We start from the raw sequence: 22,342 nt of genomic DNA, 5'->3' as shown, positions 1-22,342 counted from the left end.
ATTGGTAAAGTACGCCATCTTTTGACAAGATGATGATGAAAGTGGATTGAACGAGCAAGAAAATAATGCTGATCGCCTAGAATGCAGCTAGCTTGCAACACCGTAAACAAAGGTACGGTAGGCACTTAAGAACCAAGTTTGAAAGGACACTCGTAAATTACGTCACTCTCGCGATGAATAATCATTAGATCGTGGTCGTGCGTGTTCAATAAAAACTCTCTGCATGCATGCACTCAGTGTGTATTGAACACGCACGACCACGATCTAATGAATATTCATCGGCGAGAGTGACATAATTTTTACGAGTATCCTTTCAAACTTGGTTCTTAAGTGCCTACCGACTTTTTGAAATAATATCGCGCGCCCTCTTTAGGCAAAAGTTGATATCAACGCTGATCAAGAGGCATCTACGTGAAGATCACGAAAAATGCTCTTATTTTATTAAAAACAACACCAAACAGAATTCAACAAACGATCCATATGGTTCGGTAAGTGTCATAGAATAAATATAATGCTTAGCTACGATGTAAAGTCATAGTTATTTTAGTAAAAAGGGTGTGAAAGATTCGCGTGCACCAGGTGCATATGAATCCTTCACACACGAGACGATTTGAAACCATGAGTGGCTCAGCTGTAGCTGCGCTGACAGCGATCGAAGAAGAATCTGGCTAATCCTGACATTTCTGGCGTATTGTTCGGAAAGTTGGTTAGGGCTATTTCACATTAAGTGTACACTTTTGAAAAAATGGACTTTCCCCTGTTTTAGCTGATTTGTAACATTTAATTGATTGTACTTGCAGTTTGGTTTGATGCACCTGATCTATTCCAATCTACAGTTGCAATTTCATGATGGTTCAAGTACTTTTTCTATTAATTTTCGGCATTTTTTGTGCATTTTTAACAGAAAATGGAGTCTCATTCAACATTTTCCAAAAAGTTAATTGATATCTTGGATAAATTTGAAGAGAGATGTGTTGAATATTAATGTTATGGAAAAGTACAACTAGTAAGCAATACAATAAACTTTATTTGATCGAATTCGACCTATAAATGAGAAACTTATGAATATTCTTGTAAAATGTGTTTTCTCCGTTAAACAAAAAGGACATGTCCTCTCCAGAACAAATATGTCACCAGCAGTGAATAAAATTGATAAATTTGTGCAAAAACTCTGCTAATTCAATCTTCAGAATGCATGTAAGTCAAGACATATGTCAAATCTTGGACTCTATTTTGCTGGATACTTTTTATCTCTTGGCTATTTTGATGTATCATTTCTCCGTTAAAAGTGCGTCCTCTCCAGAACGCAAGACTTTTTCATTTTTTGAAGCACTAAGGAACCTGATACCCATTGTTGTGGTATAGAATTAATAGAATACTTCAGTTCAACACAATGAGATTCAATTTTCCCTCTTAATTCATATAGATGGTGAGTAATTCACACTTATGCAATGTTAAATGGAATGTCCTCTCCAGCACAAAGGTTCATCATTTTTTAACAATGCACAGAAATAATGATTTTAACAAGAAAAGCCCTTCTTTTATGTAAGAAAATAATGATCTGTTGTTGGTCACAGAGATATAATTCATAAAATATCATTTTATTTATGAGAATTTCATTTTCAATTGAATTATATTTTACATTATCAATATAATTGGGCAATATAGGAGGATCAGACGAAAACATCCTCACACCATGTTTGGATATTCAAGAAAATTTAATGTGATACTATTTGTAATTGTGTAAATGACAAAATCTGCTGATCCTGGCACTTATATACTACCCTTACAAGCAGCAAACTGTATGGTTTCATGTTGTTCTGGAGAGGACATTTATTTTAACACGATGGTTGCATTTACTCTTGGGTCACTTGTACACATATCTAGAGCTAACTACTGATTTATTTTTATTTTAAAGTTGTAGGGTGGCTAATTGGCATTAAGGTTCTTACTACAGGGCAATTCAATGTTGCTCAAATGACACATTGTAGGCACCCTAGAATATATTGTAATTGCCACATTTTTTTACCATGGAGTTTGACAATCTCTTTTCTGTACAAGGTGTGTGATTTCTTAATACACCTTGGTATATTATTATAATTTGATTCAACAAGATTATCAGAAAATTTGGAAATTATACAAACCTTTGGTACTAATAAGAGCATGTCTTTATTTAAAAAAGTCCTCATACACTGTACAGTATGTACATACTAAACAGTGGGCAATGGGTATGTGATTTCTGGCAGAGGTTCACAAGTGTACATGTAAAAGTTCAAAATTTTAGAAACATAATGATTGACAATTTTACCAAAATTAGTTTTACTCATCATGTTACACATATATACATAATCATTGTCATGCTCCTCATTATGAAACTTTAACAGCTTGAAGCTGAATATTTAGATAAATAATTATTCAATACTTGGGGCGTAAAACTGTTTCTTATAACCTACATGTATTTCGTCAACATTCAAGTAAAATATTTTTGTTACTTATAGTACATTTTATTAAGTGAAGTGGTGCAGAGTGAAAAATATTGTTCTATTATTTTTAAAAATTCAATTACTTGCAAGTTTCCGTGGTTCACTCAGGAGACACTTATATCTTAACTGTAGTTAGTCCTTTAAGATTTTAGTAATTATTATTTTTTTAACAACTAGCAAAATGAGTATTTAAAATCTTATCCAACCAAACACGTGAATCAAGCAAACCTATCTGATGATACTTGTACATGTACATTATAACTACATGTTCTTGAAGAACAAAATAATCTCGTAGAAGATAATTAAATTACTCTGATCAAAACATTTTCTCTATGGCATTTCTTGGTGAAAGAAAATATACCCCAATAAAAAAAAATATGAGAACAGAAAGTGCTACTCTTTGTCCTCTACCAAACTAAAATCAAATGCAGATGTACATGTATATTGGTTGGTATCCATTTGTAATTCTCACCCAGGTTTAATCATTTAATTTATATTTCTACTTGAAAGCAATGTTCATGTACATGTAGTATCAAAATGGTAGAAATGCAATAATCATATCGACTTGTATAACGAAATATACAGTTTCATTCATCATTATTGATGAAAAGTCTGAGAAAGGTGTGATCAGAAGACCTGAAATGGTGTGATTTTTGGTTAAATCTGGTTTATTTTACTTGATCTTCAAGCTTTTCTTGCGGTAGAAAATGTTATCTCTAGGATTTGGTCACTATCAATGCACTCGTTCTGTGACTATAACTTGGTGTCACCCATATTTCCTACTGCAATTACTTCTCCTGGGTAAAGGACCCCTTCATTCTCAACAGCATAGCACTAGTCAGTCTTACCGAAATGGACAGTAGGGCAAGTCCAAGAATTCGCGCGCGTTACGTATGGGACATTTCAGAGGCTTCAATGACCTGAAAAATAGTGTTAATTGACTTTGATTAGATTGAATACCCTCATGATGGTAGACATCTAGGAGAAGAATAATCATGGGAAAAATGGTGGCATATGACCTCGACCTTGACCTTTTAGAGAGAAAAGATGGGCCGTTACGTATGGGACGCAGAAAAAAGACAATTTTTAAAACAATTTTTACAAGTTGAGAATTCTCTAAAAGTATTTCATTTGACAACTTGTAACTCAGTGTGATAGAAGTCACAATACTCTAGTATATCTAAGGCAAGTTTCATGTCATAAGCCAAATCCCTCTAATTACAGACTCTAATTAAACAAATTAATGACATGTTACGTATGGGACAGTTACGTATGGGACATTTTGTCCCCATAGAGAATGTACACAATTTCCCCCATAATTAAAAAAGTTGAAATAATTTAAAATATGGAAATAACAAAAGAGTTTCTGTCTTTTAAAATGTTCTATTGAGACATATTTGATATGACTGACAAGGAAATTAGCCATTTCCACATTTTTTCCTTGTTTTTCATGGTTTCATGAATTTCTTATGTATTTCTATTGTTTTTTATTTTATTCATATTTTTCCATTTTCACAATTTTTTCGCTTCAATTGTTTTCATTACTCAGTATTCATAACAAATCAGTCTTTAAAAACTAAAGAAAAGGTAAATAATCACTTTTAGAGCACTCTTGAAATTTGTTTTTCTCCATTCACTTTGTACACAAATCTCCCCATTGACATTGTGTGTAAATGTCCCATACGTAACATGTTGTCCCATACGTAACAATTATTTAATTAACTTTTAATTAAAAAGTAAACTCTATTTTTGAAACTTTTTGGGGTATAACATTTTCATACTTTATAAATTAGAACTTCCCAGAGATGCAACAATACAAGTATTGTATTATGAGAAATAACTTAAAAAAACATCCTCAAAATGTTACGTATGGGACATTCCGTCCTTGGACAAGACCTAATTTGCATAATTAATTAGATGACATCACTTCTTTTCCCCCAAAAGTAATAAGATGTTAGGGGTCCATGTCCCACCTATGACTAAATCTCACAAGTTTTGTTTTTATTTTCTATGAGTTTTTATAATTGTCCCATACGTAACGCCCATTTTACCAATTATGCAAATTAGGTGCCCCAAATTAGCATAAATATGCATTATCAAATTTTTCTAAATGAAATTTTAAATTTCTACATTTGGGCTTTCTTACCCCACCAAAGATAACTTCTTAAATCAAAGATGAAATTTTGCCTTCTCGGGTGACCTTTTCTTGGACTTGCCCAGTATCATATGTGGGCATGCTACTTTCATCAAGAGGAGCATCTTCCAGAAGCTGGTATGCAGCCACACTCCCCATACGCCTTGAAAAGATTCTATTTGATAGGCTTTGATTTCTGAAAAAATGACTGCAGAATAAGGCTTCTGTTTCTGTGATCGCTTTGATTCATAAGTGAAACACAGAAATTCATCATACCTGATGCAGCAGCAACAGGAGTGGAAGACATTGAACCATTCGTGACAATTTCCTTTTGTGTTTTACCTGCATTCAGACATCATGCTTTATAAAACCCTGATTCCTTAAAACTGGACCTTTTCCCTGCTAGGTCGCAAGAAATTTTACTTCAGATTGATCTGTTGTCTGGCTTTAAGAACTGGTATTGCTTCTGCAAATATACTGGTTTTTAAACAGCATTGCTGCTAGTCCATCAGATTGCCAACACTTTGTTCTTTGTGTGATTCAAGTTGTCACATACAATCAGGAGTCAAGTTTTCCTGCAGACCACTTTGCCTCTGTCTTTGGTTCCAGTGTGCACTTTGAATATCATCTTGGCAACACATGTATAGTTTTTTTTTAAAATCCACAGGCACAAATTATGTGGGAGTTTACTACTTAGTAGTAGCCTAGTAGTTTATATCACATAAATTTTAGCACTGTCGAAAGTAGACCTCTTTGCAGATTTAGCTTCCTTTTTTCTCTCTCTCTACAGTGCAAAACTTTTCAGGGTTTCTTCTTAAAGTTGGTTAAAAAAAAGTTCCTTCAGCTAAAAAACCAAAGACGGGGGTATTTAGTCACTCTCTGCATTTCCATACTGCCATTTAACTGTTCTATATGAACTCGAATACAATAGCAATAATAATAATCATAATTATAATAATGTTATTAATAATAATAGTAATGATAATGATAACAAAAACAACACAAATAACATTTTTTTTATAATACTAATAAAACACTACTACAACTACTACTAATATTATAGTAATAATGGTAAATAATTAAAAAATGTTTCATTAATCTTGTTTAACATACTGTAGTCAAAGAAAAGCAGGTGCTAAATGTGCACTTATGTGACATTATTTTTAATGAAGACCTGTTAACTATGAAAAAAGAAAGGCCTATGCCAGTATCATTAAAGGTAGGCCTACATGTATTTTAATAATTAATAGTACATGTACTTTGTTAATCATTGTCCTATAATACTACAAGACACCTGTGTAAGTTTTCATTTTGGCAAATGGGCTGCATTTTAAGTGTTTTAAGCATTCATCATTTACTTCTGCACCAGCAGTTAAATATACAAGGAACGTTGGTTTGGATAATATCTGCTGATGTTTTAGATAAAATTCCTACACCTGTAAATACTACTTATATTGTTGTATGTAGGGTATATATGTTTACTTTGCATTTCTCTTAAGCAAAGAATGTCAAATGATTTAGTTCCAAGCAAGAAAGTTGCATTCAAATAAACTGTTAAACAAAATGTCCTCTCCAGAACTTATCAATGAGTAACACTTCGAGGGCTCACAATACAAAAGTCTAAATAACATTAATAATGAACACACCAAGAAACTTCAGAGGTATCACTTTAATGATAAAATACTGATTATTTTATATATCAGTGTGTGTTATTAAAAACTTAAACAAATTAGGGCCATATTTTCTGACATGTTATATTTAAGTTGCATTTAAGGTGAAAACTTTGTAGTTTATATTATTCCCAAATGTGTCATTTTGCTATGTAACATTGCAGTAACATTTGACATGTTATATAAAATATTATTGATGCACAGTTATTCACATATTAACTCACATTCTTGGAGTTCATACATGTAGGGAATATTGTTAAACAATTGTCCTCTCCAGTATACTGAGATAAATGAAGGTTTGGAAGCTCATATTTGATTAGGTCTCCCACTTACTTGATAATTATACCCCTAAATAAATAGTTTAGACCTAAATAAAACAGTGTAATTCAAATTTGATGCTACATGTATATCAAAAGAAAAAAATGGATTCTATGATGTTATTACATAAATTTTACCCCTTTGTCTCTCGTTTTGCCATACCACACACTAATTTCATGGCAGAATACAGAATGCGTGAAGGTGAAATGAGTATATTGACAATTGATAAGCAATACAGATGCCTACAAATGAACACAAAACCATTTGTATAATAGTTACAGGGTTATAAAGTTGATGTGTTTCTTGTTAAACAAAATGTCCTCTCCAGACGCCTATTTTTCTTACCGTATTTCAGTTAACTTTTTAAACATGTAAAAATGGACTTGACGCTCTGTAATTTTAGATATTAAAGGTATATATCCTTAAGTTTCAGAATCTGTGAAGTTTTTCACCCAACAACAACTTTCATTTTTGACCCCCAGTGAGACTAAAAGTGTACACTTAGTGTGAAATGACCCGTTAGCTGAATGTATTCAATATAAATTTGTCATTGTTAATGTTATTTCTTCCCTTTTACCCTGTCAAAAACCAAAATTTAGGAGTAATCGAGGGTGCAAAATCGCATCCTTTAGTTAAGTGGTGGTTGTTTGCTCCACCATTACGAGCCTAATTGCTATCATTGGTCTATTGACGGAGGGGATGCCGCGGAGCCAGACAAAGTCTCAGCGGAGCATATCCCTGACAGAAAAAGACCTTTGGTCTATACAAAGTCATGCCTGATGATGGTCATGGTGGTTCCCAATTTCACAATAGTGGCAACTTGCACCTATATACATGAGATCTAGTATTCTAGATCGATAGTAGTATGAATATAGAAGAGGTGACTAGAGTTATAGATAGGCACTCCCCCCCAAAAAAAAAACAACACAAAAAACAACAGATTCCACTCCAGTAAGGATTTCCAGTTAGCCAACTGATTCCAGTTAGAAGACATTTCGAGTTGGATGTCATTTCCAGTTACCTAATTGGTTACAGTAAGGATTTTCAGTTACTCAACTGGTTCCAGTTCGAAGTCATCTTCAGTTGGAAGACATTTCCAGTTACTCAACTACAACAGGTAGGATTTCCAGTTGCCGGACTGGTTCCAATTGAAAATTGTTATATTCCAGTTAAAATTAATTGAAACCAGTTGGAAGTCCAAGTTGTATTTTGGTCCTGGGAAGTATGTTTAATAGCATTATTATCACAGACACCTGAGGCCATCGCTCATCTACTGGTGCGATGCATTGTAATTGAGAACCCCCATTCTGGTACTCAGTAGCCAGTGAGTGCCCCATCATGACCGTTGATACAGATAAATGGAAAAAATTCTGTGACACCATGTAGTGACGAAGATGGAGAATATCAATCACTTTCAGGCCTTCATTTCCTTATTGAGATCTCTATATTTCTAAACATGTTTTGGATGTAACTCTAAAGAAATCTAAATCAAAGAAGTAGAGCAGGAAAATCAAGCTGAATGAGGATTTCTCAATTTTGCGACATTGCCGTGGAGTAACTAAAAGTTGCAAATAGAACAAAAATGGATCATGCCTGTGAGCAAGGCATTTAATCTACAGTTATCTTTCTTTATCCTACTCTTAAATAAATAGAAATGCTATATGTGCATTCTTGCTAACTATAAAAAACTAGAAGTCCTAATGTTTTGGGTTGGCAAGTTTAATTTAGAAAAGCTGTCTAGATAACAAAAGGTATCATCCACAATTTTTATTTTTTCACATTCAGGTAATTTTTCATTGTGGGAGTTCTTCGAAATGTTGAAGGTGGATAAAGTTCTTCAGTTGAAAAGCAAGCAAGGAAAACCATTACGAGTTGTGCGTGAACATTACTTGAGAGATGACGTGCCATGTAATAGTAAACTGTGTCTCAGGGAGTGTCCAATGTGTGAGTAGCTCCTTTCATGAATTCCAAATTCCATATTTAGAAAATTGATTTGATCATCACATCACATCAGGTACAGAAATGAAGGACTTCTCCTGGAGGTTTTCCGGTCTCTACTCCTGGTAATTGATGATTATCTGGACAGTTTAAACTTGAGAAATGGAGGTTTTAAATCTTTCCTCCCACCAAAATTTATCCAACAGATGTTTAAACCTTTCCACTGATTTAGCTTCCACTACTTCTGTAGGCAGTCTGTTCTAATTCTAGTCAGAAATTACTCTTTGACTAGAAAAAAAATTGATCTTTTAATGGATTATAGTCTGAGTTGCAAGAGATCTGAAGAGCTCTGTCTTAATGATAGATAAAAAGGAGGTAAATAAATTTTCCGTATTTTCACATTTGTGATTAAAATCCTTTTATACTCTCACCCTTTTCTTTAGTGCATAGTTGATGCAAGTTTAGATATTCCTGGTGGGTGTTTCATAAAGTTGTTTGTAAGTTAAGAACGACTGGTGATCCTTTTTGTGGTAAATGGTATACACCATTGGTGATGGTTAAGTGCACAAGAAAGGTTCACCAGTCGTTCTTAAAGTCGCTCTTAACTTACGAACAGCTTTATGAAACGGCCCCCTGGCATGATTAAATATCTAGCATGATTTACATCCATGGTATTTAGAGCTTGGAGTGTGTCACCGAATACCAGGAAGGTTTCATTTGTACAATTTAGTAACCTTTTGAAATAAAACATTCCCTTACAATTTTCCTAAAAATCTTTGGCGCGAAAACATCAATTGGTAAAATGTTCTAACTAATTGACTAAGTTCTGTGTGAAAAAGAAAACGATCCTCCGCATCAAGTCATTCATGAGTAAGCACACCTACTTTTACAATGAATGACAACATTTTGGTAGCAAAACCCATTTTGATATTTGTTCAACAATCAAGATTGAACTAGCAATTTCAAGATTTAGGAGGACTGAAGTTTGCATTTACTCCTAAAATTTTGTTTATTGACTCTTTGCAAAATACAATTGTTGTCAGAATGTATTTTTTGTGACTAGGTCTAGTGATGAATGATATAAATAGTACTCTTACTTACTGCCTTTAATGTGTGCTCCTTAATGTATTGACCAGTGAATGAATATGATTTCAGTCCAGAATTTAGTCAGTAAGTAGAGCAGTACACTGACAAAGTAATTCAAAATATTTTGGTTACAAAGTTGTGCCATTTTCATGCAGGGACAACTTAATTTTTTTGTGTTCTGTTCATTACTTCACTGACAGCAGAAAATAAGAATATCTTAGCAATTTGATTTTGAGATAGAGTTGTGATTGATGTTTATTCTTACAGCTGAAAGATGTCTAACCAGAGAAGTAAATCATTATATCATACCGGATGGAGGAACTGCAAGAGATTACCTTGATATCCTGGAGCTAGATGAGTTCAAAGGTCTCATAGTCCCACAAACTGTCCTTCATTTCGTGAGTTTGGTATTCTCTCATATCTCTGATCAACTTTTTGCAATAAACAGTTAATTCTGCAGTAGCCTACCGCAAACTTTCTGAATTGATTATTATAAACAGTCCTTCATTTTGTGAGTTTGATGTCCTCCCTCATCTCTGATCAACTTCAGCAATATACCAATGACATTAATTCTGCAGTACCTGAAACTAAGTGAAATGTATGAATTAATGATTATTAACTTCTTGTATGAAGTAATACAAAATGGATTTTAGGCCTGGAATTGATAAAGGCTAACTTATGGTCATAGAAGCATGGAAGCTAAAATAGAGTGATTAGCTTTTGAAATAAAGAAAAGAATGAATTGATGGATGAAGGATATATGATATCATATTCAAATGGGCTTGTTGTTTAGACCTTTATCAAAAGGGTGTTACTGGATGTTTCTTGTGCCTGTCCTTTTGATGTCATCGTCAGAAGATTGCGGAAACATCATTATTTGATGAAATGGGTGAAAAATATCTATGTAGCTCATGCATGTATGCTAACAACCATTTCATCACTGTAACTGTTAAAATTTGGTATCATAAGCTCACTGGAATGAAATATTTATTAAAGGGGAAGGTCGTTCTGAAGAAAAGTTTGTTGTAAAAATGCCAGAAACAAAATCATTAAAAATATTGAAGGTTTGAGTGTATCATCCAGGTATTTATTTCAATTTTGATTACGTGATAGATGAGGTCCCATAGAATTGAATTATGAAAGTTATTAGAATGTTTAATATTTGATTTATGACGTAGTATTAGAGCAGCTGTATAAAATGCATAAATTTCAAATTTTCAATTTTTTTTTTTCTTTCAAGAGCAGATGTGAAATAATTTATCTGTTGATTTACTGAAGACCATAAAAACCACTTACAATATTTTGAGAAAATGACATTTCATTGATTTTTTTTACTACACGATATATAGGGGAGCTGCTCGCATGTGACGCCACAAACCAGAAATTAAGATTCTATCAACATTCTTTGATGGATTTTCCTCAAACCTTCACCAATGTTAATGTTTATTTTTAAATTATTTTTTGAAGTTTTTGTCAGGTTAAACTTCTTTTTGATTCAGTTTTTGTCACTTGCATTTTTATGCCATCAGGTGAAGCATAATGGTAGCAGACGTCTCCTGAACAGACTGAAAGACAAAGTCAAAGACAAGAAACATGGCTGCGCTTTCTTTGCGGATGAATTCTGTCGAGAAGTCTTCTCACCCAGACAACCTGGAGAGAGTGAAGAAGAGTGGCAAACCAGGTAACAAGAAATACAAAAATTTGATCATTATAGTTAGAGTAGGTAATAAAGATGCACAGTGGTCACACTTCTGTTGTGAAACGTGTTTGCCTTTAAGCCCTATTCTATTTGCTAATATCTTGGTCACATTTGCTCTACGGCGGCCGTACAGCCGTCTTATGAATTTTAATGCAATCCACCTATGTATTTGGTACAAAAAAATGTTAAAACAGCTGTTTTTGACTCGCTGTATGGCCGCTGTAGAGCAAATGTGACCAAGGTGTAAGTAACAGTTTTTGCTCATTACTTGAATGCTCCCCAGGGAGTGGAGAATATTGTTTGTGGACAAGCAAGAATCTAATGACTGAGGTTTTTGTCTCACCTGCGAAGCAGAGTGAGACTATAGGCGCCGCTTTTCCGACGGCGGCGGCGGCGTCAACATCAAATCTTAACCTGAGGTTAAGTTTTTGAAATGACGTCATAACTTAGAAAGTATATGGACCTAGTTAATAAAACTTGGCCATAAGGTTAATCAAGTATTACTGAACATCCTATTAGAGTTTCATGTCACATGACCAAGGTCAAAGGTCATTTAGGGTCAATGAACTTAGACCATGTTGGAGGGATCAACATCGAAATCTTAACCTGAGGTTAAGTTTTTGAAATGTCATCATAACTTAGAAAATATATGGACCTAGTTCATGAAACTTGGACATAAGGTTAATCAAGTATCACTGAACATCCTGCACGAGTTTCACGTCACATGACCAAGGTCAAAGGTCATTTAGGGTCAATGAACTTTGGCCGAATTGTGGATATCTGTTGAATTCCCATCATAACTTTGAAAGTTTATGGATCTGATTCATGAAACTTGGACATAATAGTAATCAAGCATCACTGAACATTTTGTGCAAGTTTCAGGTCTCATGATTAAGGTCAAAGGTCATTTAGGGTCAATGAACTTTGGCCGAATTGGGGGTATCTGTTGAATTACCATCATAACTTTGAAAGTTTATTGGTCTAGTTCATTAAACTTGGATATTATAGTAATCAAGTATCTCTGAACATCCTGTGCACGTTTCAGGTCACATGACCAAGGTCAAAGGTCAATGAACTTTGGCCGAACTGGGTGTATCTGTTGAATTACCATCATAACTTTGAAAGTTTATGGATCTGATTCATGAAACTTGTACATAAGAGTAATCAAGTATCACTGAACATCCTGTGCGAGTTTCAGGTCACATTATCAAGGTCACAGGTCATGTAAGGTCAATGAACTTTGGCCATGTTGGGGTTTTTTGTTGAATAACCATCATATCTCTGTAAGTTTATTGGTCTAGTTCATAAAAAGTAGACATAAGAGTAACCATGTATCACTGAACATCTTGTGCGAGTTAGAGTAGTATTCAAAGTCAGCACTGCTGCTATATTGAACTGAGTGGTGCAGGTGAGACGGCCAGAGGCATTCCACTTGTTGGTATTAAGTGGTTAGAAACAGTTCTTAATGACTGGCGAATACTGGTGACTGCGCATGATTATCTTTAATGAAGACTGATGGACTGATAAAATGAAGAAATACATAAGAAATTTGTGTCGCCAAAGAATATGAATATCATCTACTTTAAAGGTATTTTTTTCTTATCTAGATCTCTGTATCAGACTTTTACACAAAAGTACATTACAAATATTGATTCACTATAAAATAAAGCTATGGAAATAATAGTACTGAGTAGGATTTCTCCATATCCTTATTTTAGCAGCTTGTAATGTTATAATCCTGGTGATTTGGCATGGTCACTTTGTTGTGGCTATTTGCAACTCTAAGTTACCCCACTTCAGAATGAAACAATCATTTTTTGTGTGTACCTATGTTTCTTGTGTAATGATATTGTCCATTTTCTTGTCTTTCCATATCACCTGTTTTCTGCCCTATTTGATCTCAGATTGGTGTATGCATCAGCGATGTGGTACTACAAACATTTACAAGAACAGATTCCAATTGTAGTATTGACCGATAATCAAGAGGTAACATGTTTCAAAATGTTACTCTTTTCCTCTTTTTCTGGAATTCAATGTTTGAGATATTTTTTTTTTCTTAAAATGACTGAGGAGTATATATTACTATATCTTTATGCAGGACCGTTCAAGGTCTTGAAAACCAATATCATTCATTCAAGTATTTAATTATTGGCCTATTTGACCTTAAGGGATAAGTTGAAAGCAATAAGAAAATATTATGTTTCTCAATCAAACTTGGTTTTCAACTGACATCGATATAGTGAGTTCCACCCTCACCAGTGGTATTAAAATATTAATTTTTCCTTCAGTGAAACTCTGCGATCAAAGTGATTATAAGATTGATCGTAACTTGCATTAACGAAATATGAATTGCCTCATTCATCGCATCATTTCAGGAACTACCTAGTTTGTAAACAAGTTTTTAGGGTGTACAATATATCAGTAAAATAATATTGTAAGATATTTAGATACTTTTTTCTACACACCAGCTGTATGTTCATTTTGTTGTGCATCACTTTTCTTTACACACAGCCCCTTATTCTGAAGTCAGGTTTATCTTAGACCACGATCTAAAATTATGGGGAGCCAAAAATGAAAAAATTCTGTTTATACCATATATCTATTATTGTGACTAATTTTTTTTCCTTTTGCTTTCATAATGAATAAAAATACTTCAGTTATCATTCCCAAACAATTATGAATGATTTGAGTGTCAAATGAGTTTATAAATTGAATGCATACTGTAAAGGAATTGTGCCCCAACTGGCTCTCCATAGTTAAACCACAACTTTAAACCTGGGGAGCGTTTTATCCGACAAGTCCTGTTTTATCCGACAGTTACCATAGTAACACTGCCTCTCAGCCATTCAAAATCAAGGAAAGATGTCAGATCTGACAACTTGTCAGACAAAAATCTTGAAACGGTCCCCAGGGTTTAATTTAAACCTGAGTTCAGAATACGGATCATTGTATTTGTATAGAATATTTTGCATTATTTTGATACAGGTGATAGAAAGGTATGGAAGTCAGACCATGAATGTACATGTGAAGACTATGGGGGACTATCTCTCCTTGTTCTGGCCAGATCTTACTCAAGCTCATGATATTCTGGAATCAGTGAAGGCATCTCTAGCAGCTGCTGTAGAAGAAGGTAAGCAGGTACCGCTCATGCAATCAATATAAGATACAGAGCAACTCACATATAGGATTGATCTGTAGCAGCTGCTGTAGAAGGAGGTGAGCAAGTACCGCTCATGCAATCAATATAAGATACATAACAACTCTGTATAGGATTGATCTCTAGCAGCAGCTGTAGAAGAAGTTAAGCAGGTACCGCTCATGCAATCAATATAAAATACAGAGCAACTCACATATAAGATTGATCTCTAGCAGCAGCTGTGGAAGCATGCAATCAGTATTGTATTTGAAACATTGTGTATTTTTAGCATTTTAGTAATGAGTGATAAAGTATCTAGTAGTAGCTGGTGAAGAAGGTCAGTAAGTACCGCTTAGGCAATCAGTACAAGATATGAAATGACTTCCATTGGTACATTTTCGTAATGAGTGATGAAATATCTGGTAGCAGCTTGTGAAGAAGGTAAGTAAGTACCGCTCAGGCAATCAGCATAAAATGACTTATATTGGTACATTTTAGTAGCGAGTGTATAATATCTGGTAGCAGCTTGTGAAGGAGGTAAGTACCGCTCAGGCAATCAGCATAAGATATGAAATGACTTCCATTGATACATTTTAGTAATGGTTGATAAAATCTGGTAGCAGCTTGTGAAGGAGGTAAGTAAGTACCGCTCAGGCAATCAGCATAAGATATGAAATGACTTCCATTGATACATTTTAGTAATGGGTGATAAAATATCTGGTAGCAGCTTGTGAAGAAGGTAAGTAAGTACCGCTCAGGCAATCAGCATAAGATATGAAATGACTTCCATTGATACATTTTAGTAATGGGTGATAAAATATCTTGTAGCAGCTTGTGAAGAAGGTAAGAAACATAAAGGCAATCAATATTAGATATTAAATGATTTACACATGTACACTATAGTAACAGGTGGTAGGAGCAGGCAACAAAGAAGGAAAGCAAATACCGCTCAGGCAATCAGCATTAGATATGAAGCAACTTATGCATGTACACTTTAGCGAATAGCAAATATCTAAAGAATATTTAGTACCTTAGGGAGGAGGTAAGCAAGTACTGCTTAGGCAGTCAGTAATAGGTATGAAAAAACTTATGCATGTACAACTTAGTGATTGGTGGTAGAATCTCTTATAGGCGCTGAAATGTAGGGTGAGCAGTTACTGATTAGGTAGTCAGTATTAAATATGAAACCACTTGATACTTTAGTAATTGGTGATAGAATGTTTCGTAGAAGCTGCAATGAAGGTGATCAACTACCCCCTCGGTATGATCAGTATTATCTATGAAACGATGTTTATTTGATTCATTTTCCTTCTTCATTAATGATAGTTTTGATTAATTTTTCCATTACGTAATGAACATTGATATAATAATAGAATAATAATAATAATGAGACATGTAAAGCGCCAATGATAAAAATGTTGACAGCATTATAAAGTCCACCCCAGGAAAATGCTGACTTGAATAAATAGAGAAAAATCAAAGTAGAATAGTGCTGAAGATTTTATCAAAATCAGATGTAAAATAAGAAAGTTATGACATTTTAAAGTTTCGCTTATTTTTCACTAAACAGTGATATGCACAACTAGATGAGTTAGTTGACAATATCCATCACTCACTATTTCCTTTGTTTCTTATTATTTGAATTATACAATATTTCATTTGTTATAGATTTGACAATAAGGACCAACGTGACTGAACCATATAGTATTGAACAATGCTAATTCTACATGTTCAGGGAGGAATTAAGCGTGTCATTTGACAATGAGGAAAAAATTACAACATTTCATATTTCATATAATAAAATACAAAAGAAATAGTGAGTGGATGAGGTCATAGTCTCCTCATTTGCATACCAGCCAGGATGTGCATATAACTGTTTTGTGAAATTGAGCGAAACTTTAAAAATGTCACAAATTTCTTACTTTACATCCGATTTCGGTGAAATTTTCAGTGTTGTGCTTGCTGGATTTTTCTCCTTTTATTCAAATCAACTTTTTGTTGGGGTGAACTTGTCCTTGAAGTAGATTTCATTTATATGTGAATGTTGATATAGATGGGAGTAAGGAGTATAGAGATCACATGTTGAGTGATGATTTGAGTACTGGAATCAAAACAGGAAGATACATTGAAGGAATGCTACGGGTCAACAAACATCATGCTCAGGACGAGGCCTATTTACAAAGAAAAGAGTGAGTTTGAAAGATATGTTTTCAGACATGTTTTCTGAATTATTATTGAGGGTCTTGTCCAACCCAGAGAAAATGATTCTGATAATTAGGGGAAAATCAAATTGGCATAATGCTGGAATTTTTATCTAGATTAGATGTAAAATAAAAAGTTAGGACTTTTTGAGTTTTACTTATTTGTTGAGCAAACAGTCATATGCATAACAGAGTGATTATGAAATGAGAGTTTGTGATGTCATTCACTATTCCGTTTGTATTGCTTTATATGAATTATAGAATATTTGAATTTTTGCACATCTGATGATCTGACAGAAAGGAAACTCTTAATTATTCACATAAGATAATTACTATAATGGCAATTCTACATGTTTAGAGAGAAATCTTATTATTTAAAGAAAAAAATGACCATACAGCCTTGTAGATTTTATCACACACTACCTCTGTATTCATGCTATCGAAGGCCGAGATCTCGGGGGCGGGTGTAATCACTATGTTAACAATATGTTTTTTTTTTATGTGATAATGTTGATAATTACCATAAAGATAACAATTATGATAGTAGTTTATGACAACTCAGTTGAATTTAAAACAAAATGTTGTGTTGTAAGAAATGAAAGGTACCCACAATTATGTTTGAAAGTATATTCCTATTTTGTGACAAAATCTGTCTTTTCTAGGTCAGCTCAGAGTTCTAAAGATACCAAATTAGAATCTGATATCTTGATATCTGGGAGTAAAAATAGGTAAGATTTCTCTTGTTACACTTTTAGAGTGAGAGATTTGCACCATTATTTTTTTTTCTTCTTGTGGTCGACATGAATGCTTAAGTGCGACTGTTAGATATGCATTGATGTACAACAATAACTCTTGATACTGAATGCATTTATTATTAGGATAACTCAAAGAGAATAAAAAATATACCTCAACAGACTATATTTTGAACAATCAATCAGGACTGATATTGCTAATTAGTGATAGTGATATGTTACTTTTATTACAAACTTCATATTAAGTTTTATTGGCCAAATACATCTCAGACCTTCCCTTTCTGTAAATCTTTCACATGCCTTCATACAAATTGACTTTAGAAATGTTAACAGATAATAATGTTTTTTACTAAGTAATTCAAACCCTCATTGTTTTTTTACACACTCAAAATTTAAAGTGTATTGAGTCCAAATTTCATGCGAGACTTGATTCTATACATATATATGCATGGATTAAAAGAAAATGTAATCGAGTCTTCATTCTTTATGGCATTCCATACATTTCTTCTTCTCAACCAGAAATCGAGCTGTTCATGGAGACATTGTGGTGGTTGAATTGCTCCCAAAGGCTCAGTGGACTGGAAAGAGACTTGCTTTAAAATCTGGAGGTAAGTAGCCGTCGTACTGCTTTAAAGGGCTGATGAGCTACTTGATGTTCTGGTTATATTTATTATTCCATTATTTTATGATTAGTAGTATATTCTGGGAATAATTTATGTCTCATGTTTGAATAGCGGTGTAAGTTGTTTGGGAATTTTTGAAATATAATTCAAATGTAAAACCGTACACAAACGTCTTGTGAGTAACGATTAGAAAAAGGAAAACAAATCACAAATATGATGTGATGGGGCCCGTTTCACAAAGCTGTTCGTAAGTTACGAATGACTTTACGCCCGACTGGTGACCATTTTTGTGCTATGTGCTATCCCTGTGTAACTGATTTAGTGCCTAAGAACATGTTCCAATCGTGCATAACTTTACGAACAGCTTCATGAAACACCACCCGGGATAATTTCCCCTGCTAATTCAAAGCTTTGACTCAATGTATGTTAAGCGTAGTACATTGTCATTTTGTGTTTTGAATATTAAATGAATGAATTCAAGCAATATGAAATTCAGTATAGGATTAGTGCATGAAAGCATCTGTGAAACGATAGGAACAACACAAAAAATGACATTTTTTATTTTATTGAGATCCTGAACCCTTGCTGAACTTTGTCCTTTGGATATTCAAATCAAGGGGTAGAGTATTCAAAGGTCAAGTCCACCCCAGAAGAAAAGTTGATTTGAATAAATAGAGAAAAATCAAAGTTGAAAACTTCATTCAAATCGGATGTAAAATAAGAAAGTTATGTCATTTTAAAGTTTTGCTTATTCAAAAAAAAAAACAGTTCTTTGCTCAACACAGTGATATGCAAATGAGAGAGTCGATGATGTCACACACTCATTATTTGTTTTTTTATTGTTTGAATTGTACATTTTTTCAATTTTTACAGATTTGACGATTAGGACTCTATTGTTTGGAACAGATAATGCAACTTCATTTCACATGACAATGAGGAGAAATTGAGATCATTTCATATGTCATATCAGTCCCTTCATTTGCATACCGACCAGGATATGCATATAACTGTTTTGTGAAATGAGGCGAAACTTTGAAATTTCATATCTTTCTTATTTTAGAACCAATTTTCATGAAATTTTCAGTGTTAATGCTTGTTTGAATTTTCTCTTCCTATTAAAATCAGCTTTTTGTATGGGTGGACTTGTCCTTCAATCAAATAATTTTTCCCTCTCCACCCATGCAAATTTAATAGATGGTTATTGTGCTGGGTGATATTCGATTTCAATGTTAGTTGATTATCACCTGCAAAATATCATAGTTAACCCGATATATTGCCAAGTCTGAAAACTCATATATGTTTATTATGAGCTGGAATTCTGGGAGAGCTGGTAAAGGGAAATGACAGTAAGGCTTTCGTCGGTCCTTGTCTATGAAAAGTGGGCATTGGTTAACAAATTTATGAAATTCTGAGTTGGTTCAAAACAATGCAGAGCAATAAAAAGTGATTAACCTTTCTTTCATTATCATAAAAATGTTTTGGTCATATCATGTATACCACAAAATACCAACATAATCATAAAGCCATAATAAAATATTCAATATTTTTTTCAATTTAGCAGAATTATTGAATTATCGCCCACCAGTATACTGTTGTACAACGCCTACTTAGCTTGTTGTACGCGATCAAATGGGAGGCTGAATGTCACACATTCGTACCGTTGCACAGAAGACGTACCATCCAAAATGTACCATTGCACGGCTTTAGGAGGTGACGTCACAATGTTATTTCCTTGAATAGGGTGACAAATGCGCGTACAGCCCGCTGGCTGAATGCGCAATGCTGTCCAAGATCATGTGCGCTTGTGGGATTTTGCTTTTTGCTTTTAATATTTTTGCTCCCTTTTCATAGATTACTGGAGGGAAAATTTAGTTGTTTTTTTTAAATATTTCGCTAGATTCTGAGGTCATGTACAACACAAATAGCGAATATTCTCATTTGTGCGATGGTGCGAGATTTTGCATTCGGTGAAAGAAAGAATCACTCTATTCAACGAGGTGTTAGCCGAGTTGAATAGAGCATCTTAATTCTTTCACCTTATGCGCAATCTTGCACCATTGCACTCATGCCTATTCACTATTTTTATGTTATTTTTTAATTGTTCATTTGTATCCACACCATTAGATGATAAAGAAGAGGAATCTATGAGTGAAGTGGTCCCATGTGGACGAGTGGTTGGCATCTCAGAGAGGAACTGGAGGGACTATGTTGCAACATTCCCAGATAGAGATGAGGTAAGGACATTTCTAATTTTCTTAAAGGAGAATGAAACCATTGGAACAAGATAGCTTGTGTGAAAACAGAAAAATCAAAGAAACAGATCAACAAAAGTTTGAGAAAAATCGGACAAATAATGAGAAAGTTATGAGCATTTGAATATTGCGATCACTAATGCTATGGAGATAGCAAATTGGCAATGCGACAAAGATGTGTGATGTCACTTGTGAACAACTCTCCCCATTACTTGAGTATATATTTCACTTGAATTGCCTCTTATCACATCTGTCCATAAATCATACTGTTCTTTCTACATGAGGGCATGTAATACATATTTTTTAAGAATACATCATGGATAAAGAGTTTGTATCATCATAAGAAAAAGCAAAAAGAGACATTTTGAGGGTATTTTATAGTCCACCAAAGGGAAAGTTGTTCATCAGTGACATCACACATCCTTGTCGCATTGCCAATGTGAGGATCTCCATAGCATTAGTGATTGCAATATTCAAATGCTCATAACTTTCTATTTGTCCGATTTTTCTCAAACTTTCTTTAATCTTATTCTTTGATTTTTCTGTTTCTACACAAGCCTATTTGTTCCAAAGGTTTCATTCCCCTTTAATCTCCCCTTTCCTTCGGTTCCTCTGTATTAAAGGAGAATTAAACCTTTGAAACAAGATAGCTTGTGTGAAAACAGAAAAAATCAAAGAAACAGATCAACGAAAGTGTGAGAAAAGTCATGAGAAAGTTATGAGCATTTGAATATTGCGATCACTAATGCTATGGAGATCCTCAAATTGGCAATGCGACAAAGATGTGTGATGTCACTTGTGAACAACTCTCCCCATTACTTGAGTATATATTTCGCTTGAATTGCCTCTTATCACATCTGTCCATAAATCATACTGTTCTTTCTACATGAGGGCATGTAATACATATTTTTAAAGAATACATCATGGATAAAGAGTTTGTATCATCATAAGAAAAAGCAAAAAGAGACATTTTGAGGGTATTTTATAGTCCACCAAAGGGAAAGTTGTTCATCAGTGACATCACACATCCTTGTCGCATTGCCAATGTGAGGATCTCCATAGCATTAGTGATTGCAATATTCAAATGCTCATAACTTTCTATTTGTCCGATTTTTCTCAAACTTTCTTTGTTCTTATTCTTTGATTTTCCTGTTTCTACACAAGCCTATTTGTTCCAAAGGTTTTGTTCCCCTTTAATATTAGTTTAATCTTTATTTTTTTATGCTTTAAACAGTATGTCAATTTAACAGTGTTAATGTCAGAGTTACCATCATTTTTACTTATTATGGAGCCAATATAATACCAGTGTTCTATCATTTTTCTTTCAGATTGCAGCTAATCAAGGGAGTAAGATTCTTGTGATTCCTTGGGATTACAGAATTCCTAAGATAAGGATTAGTACAAGACAAGCAGATGCACTCAATGATCAAAGGTAATTTATTTTAACTATATTTTCCATTTGCGATAGCAATACCACACATTGATACATGCATAGGCCTACATGTAGTAAAGTGAATATGCCTTTTCCTCAGACCGTATACTACAGGAATGTGTTCATACATGGGAGCAAATGTTTTGTCACCGTTTCATAAAGCTTCTTGTAACTTTATGAATGACTTCACGCAAATCCTTTCTTATGCTAACTGGTCTTTATGTAGCTGACTTAGCACCCAGGTCGTGTGTAAAGTTTGTTACTCTATGAACAGTCTTATGAAACACCCACCTGAACTCGTGTGCTGTAATACATGTGGATCCTAATGTAATGTACTGTACTCTTTCCAAACTGAGTAGTAATTGTTCATGAATACTTGATATTGTTATGATATTAATATATGCATAGTTTTTACTGGAAACCTCTTACTATTCTTTTCAAAGGATTGTTGTTCGACTTGACAACTGGCCAGCAGACTCCCAGTATCCTAATGGTCACTATGTCCGGTCACTTGGTCCCATCGGTGAGCTAGAGACGGAGGTAGCGGCTACTTTGATTGAGAATAGCTTATCAGTGGGTCCATTTTCTGAAGGACAGGTAACGGAATAAGTTGCAATA

At 34.1% G+C, this 22,342-nt stretch overlaps 1 protein-coding gene across 2 annotated transcripts in view; it reads left to right on the top strand.

Moving 5' to 3' along the window:
• Positions 1 to 22,342, top strand: part of LOC121415320 (DIS3-like exonuclease 1) — a 41,773-nt gene that overhangs the window by 1,953 nt on the left and 17,478 nt on the right. The window contains exons 1-12 of one of the 2 annotated variants that reach the window (XM_041608501.1): positions 7,613 to 7,722; positions 8,391 to 8,549; positions 9,897 to 10,027; positions 11,159 to 11,310; positions 13,233 to 13,314; positions 14,314 to 14,458; positions 16,518 to 16,653; positions 17,328 to 17,393; positions 17,937 to 18,025; positions 20,165 to 20,274; positions 21,621 to 21,724; positions 22,168 to 22,321. In XM_041608501.1, coding sequence (XP_041464435.1) covers positions 8,420 to 8,549; positions 9,897 to 10,027; positions 11,159 to 11,310; positions 13,233 to 13,314; positions 14,314 to 14,458; positions 16,518 to 16,653; positions 17,328 to 17,393; positions 17,937 to 18,025; positions 20,165 to 20,274; positions 21,621 to 21,724; positions 22,168 to 22,321 — 1,299 coding nt within the window. In that variant the 5' untranslated portion in view covers positions 7,613 to 7,722; positions 8,391 to 8,419. Of the gene's footprint in view, positions 1 to 7,612; positions 7,723 to 8,390; positions 8,550 to 9,896; positions 10,028 to 11,158; positions 11,311 to 13,232; positions 13,315 to 14,313; positions 14,459 to 16,517; positions 16,654 to 17,327; positions 17,394 to 17,936; positions 18,026 to 20,164; positions 20,275 to 21,620; positions 21,725 to 22,167; positions 22,322 to 22,342 lie in introns of those variants that run through there. The other variant, XM_041608500.1, reaches the window with a different exon arrangement.

The sequence above is a fragment of the Lytechinus variegatus genome, chromosome 5 (assembly GCF_018143015.1).
Source record: "Lytechinus variegatus isolate NC3 chromosome 5, Lvar_3.0, whole genome shotgun sequence".
Lineage (NCBI taxonomy): Eukaryota > Metazoa > Echinodermata > Echinoidea > Temnopleuroida > Toxopneustidae > Lytechinus > Lytechinus variegatus.
The sequence above is the reverse complement of the archived record's forward strand: the minus strand, read 5'-3'. Positions and strand labels throughout refer to the sequence as shown.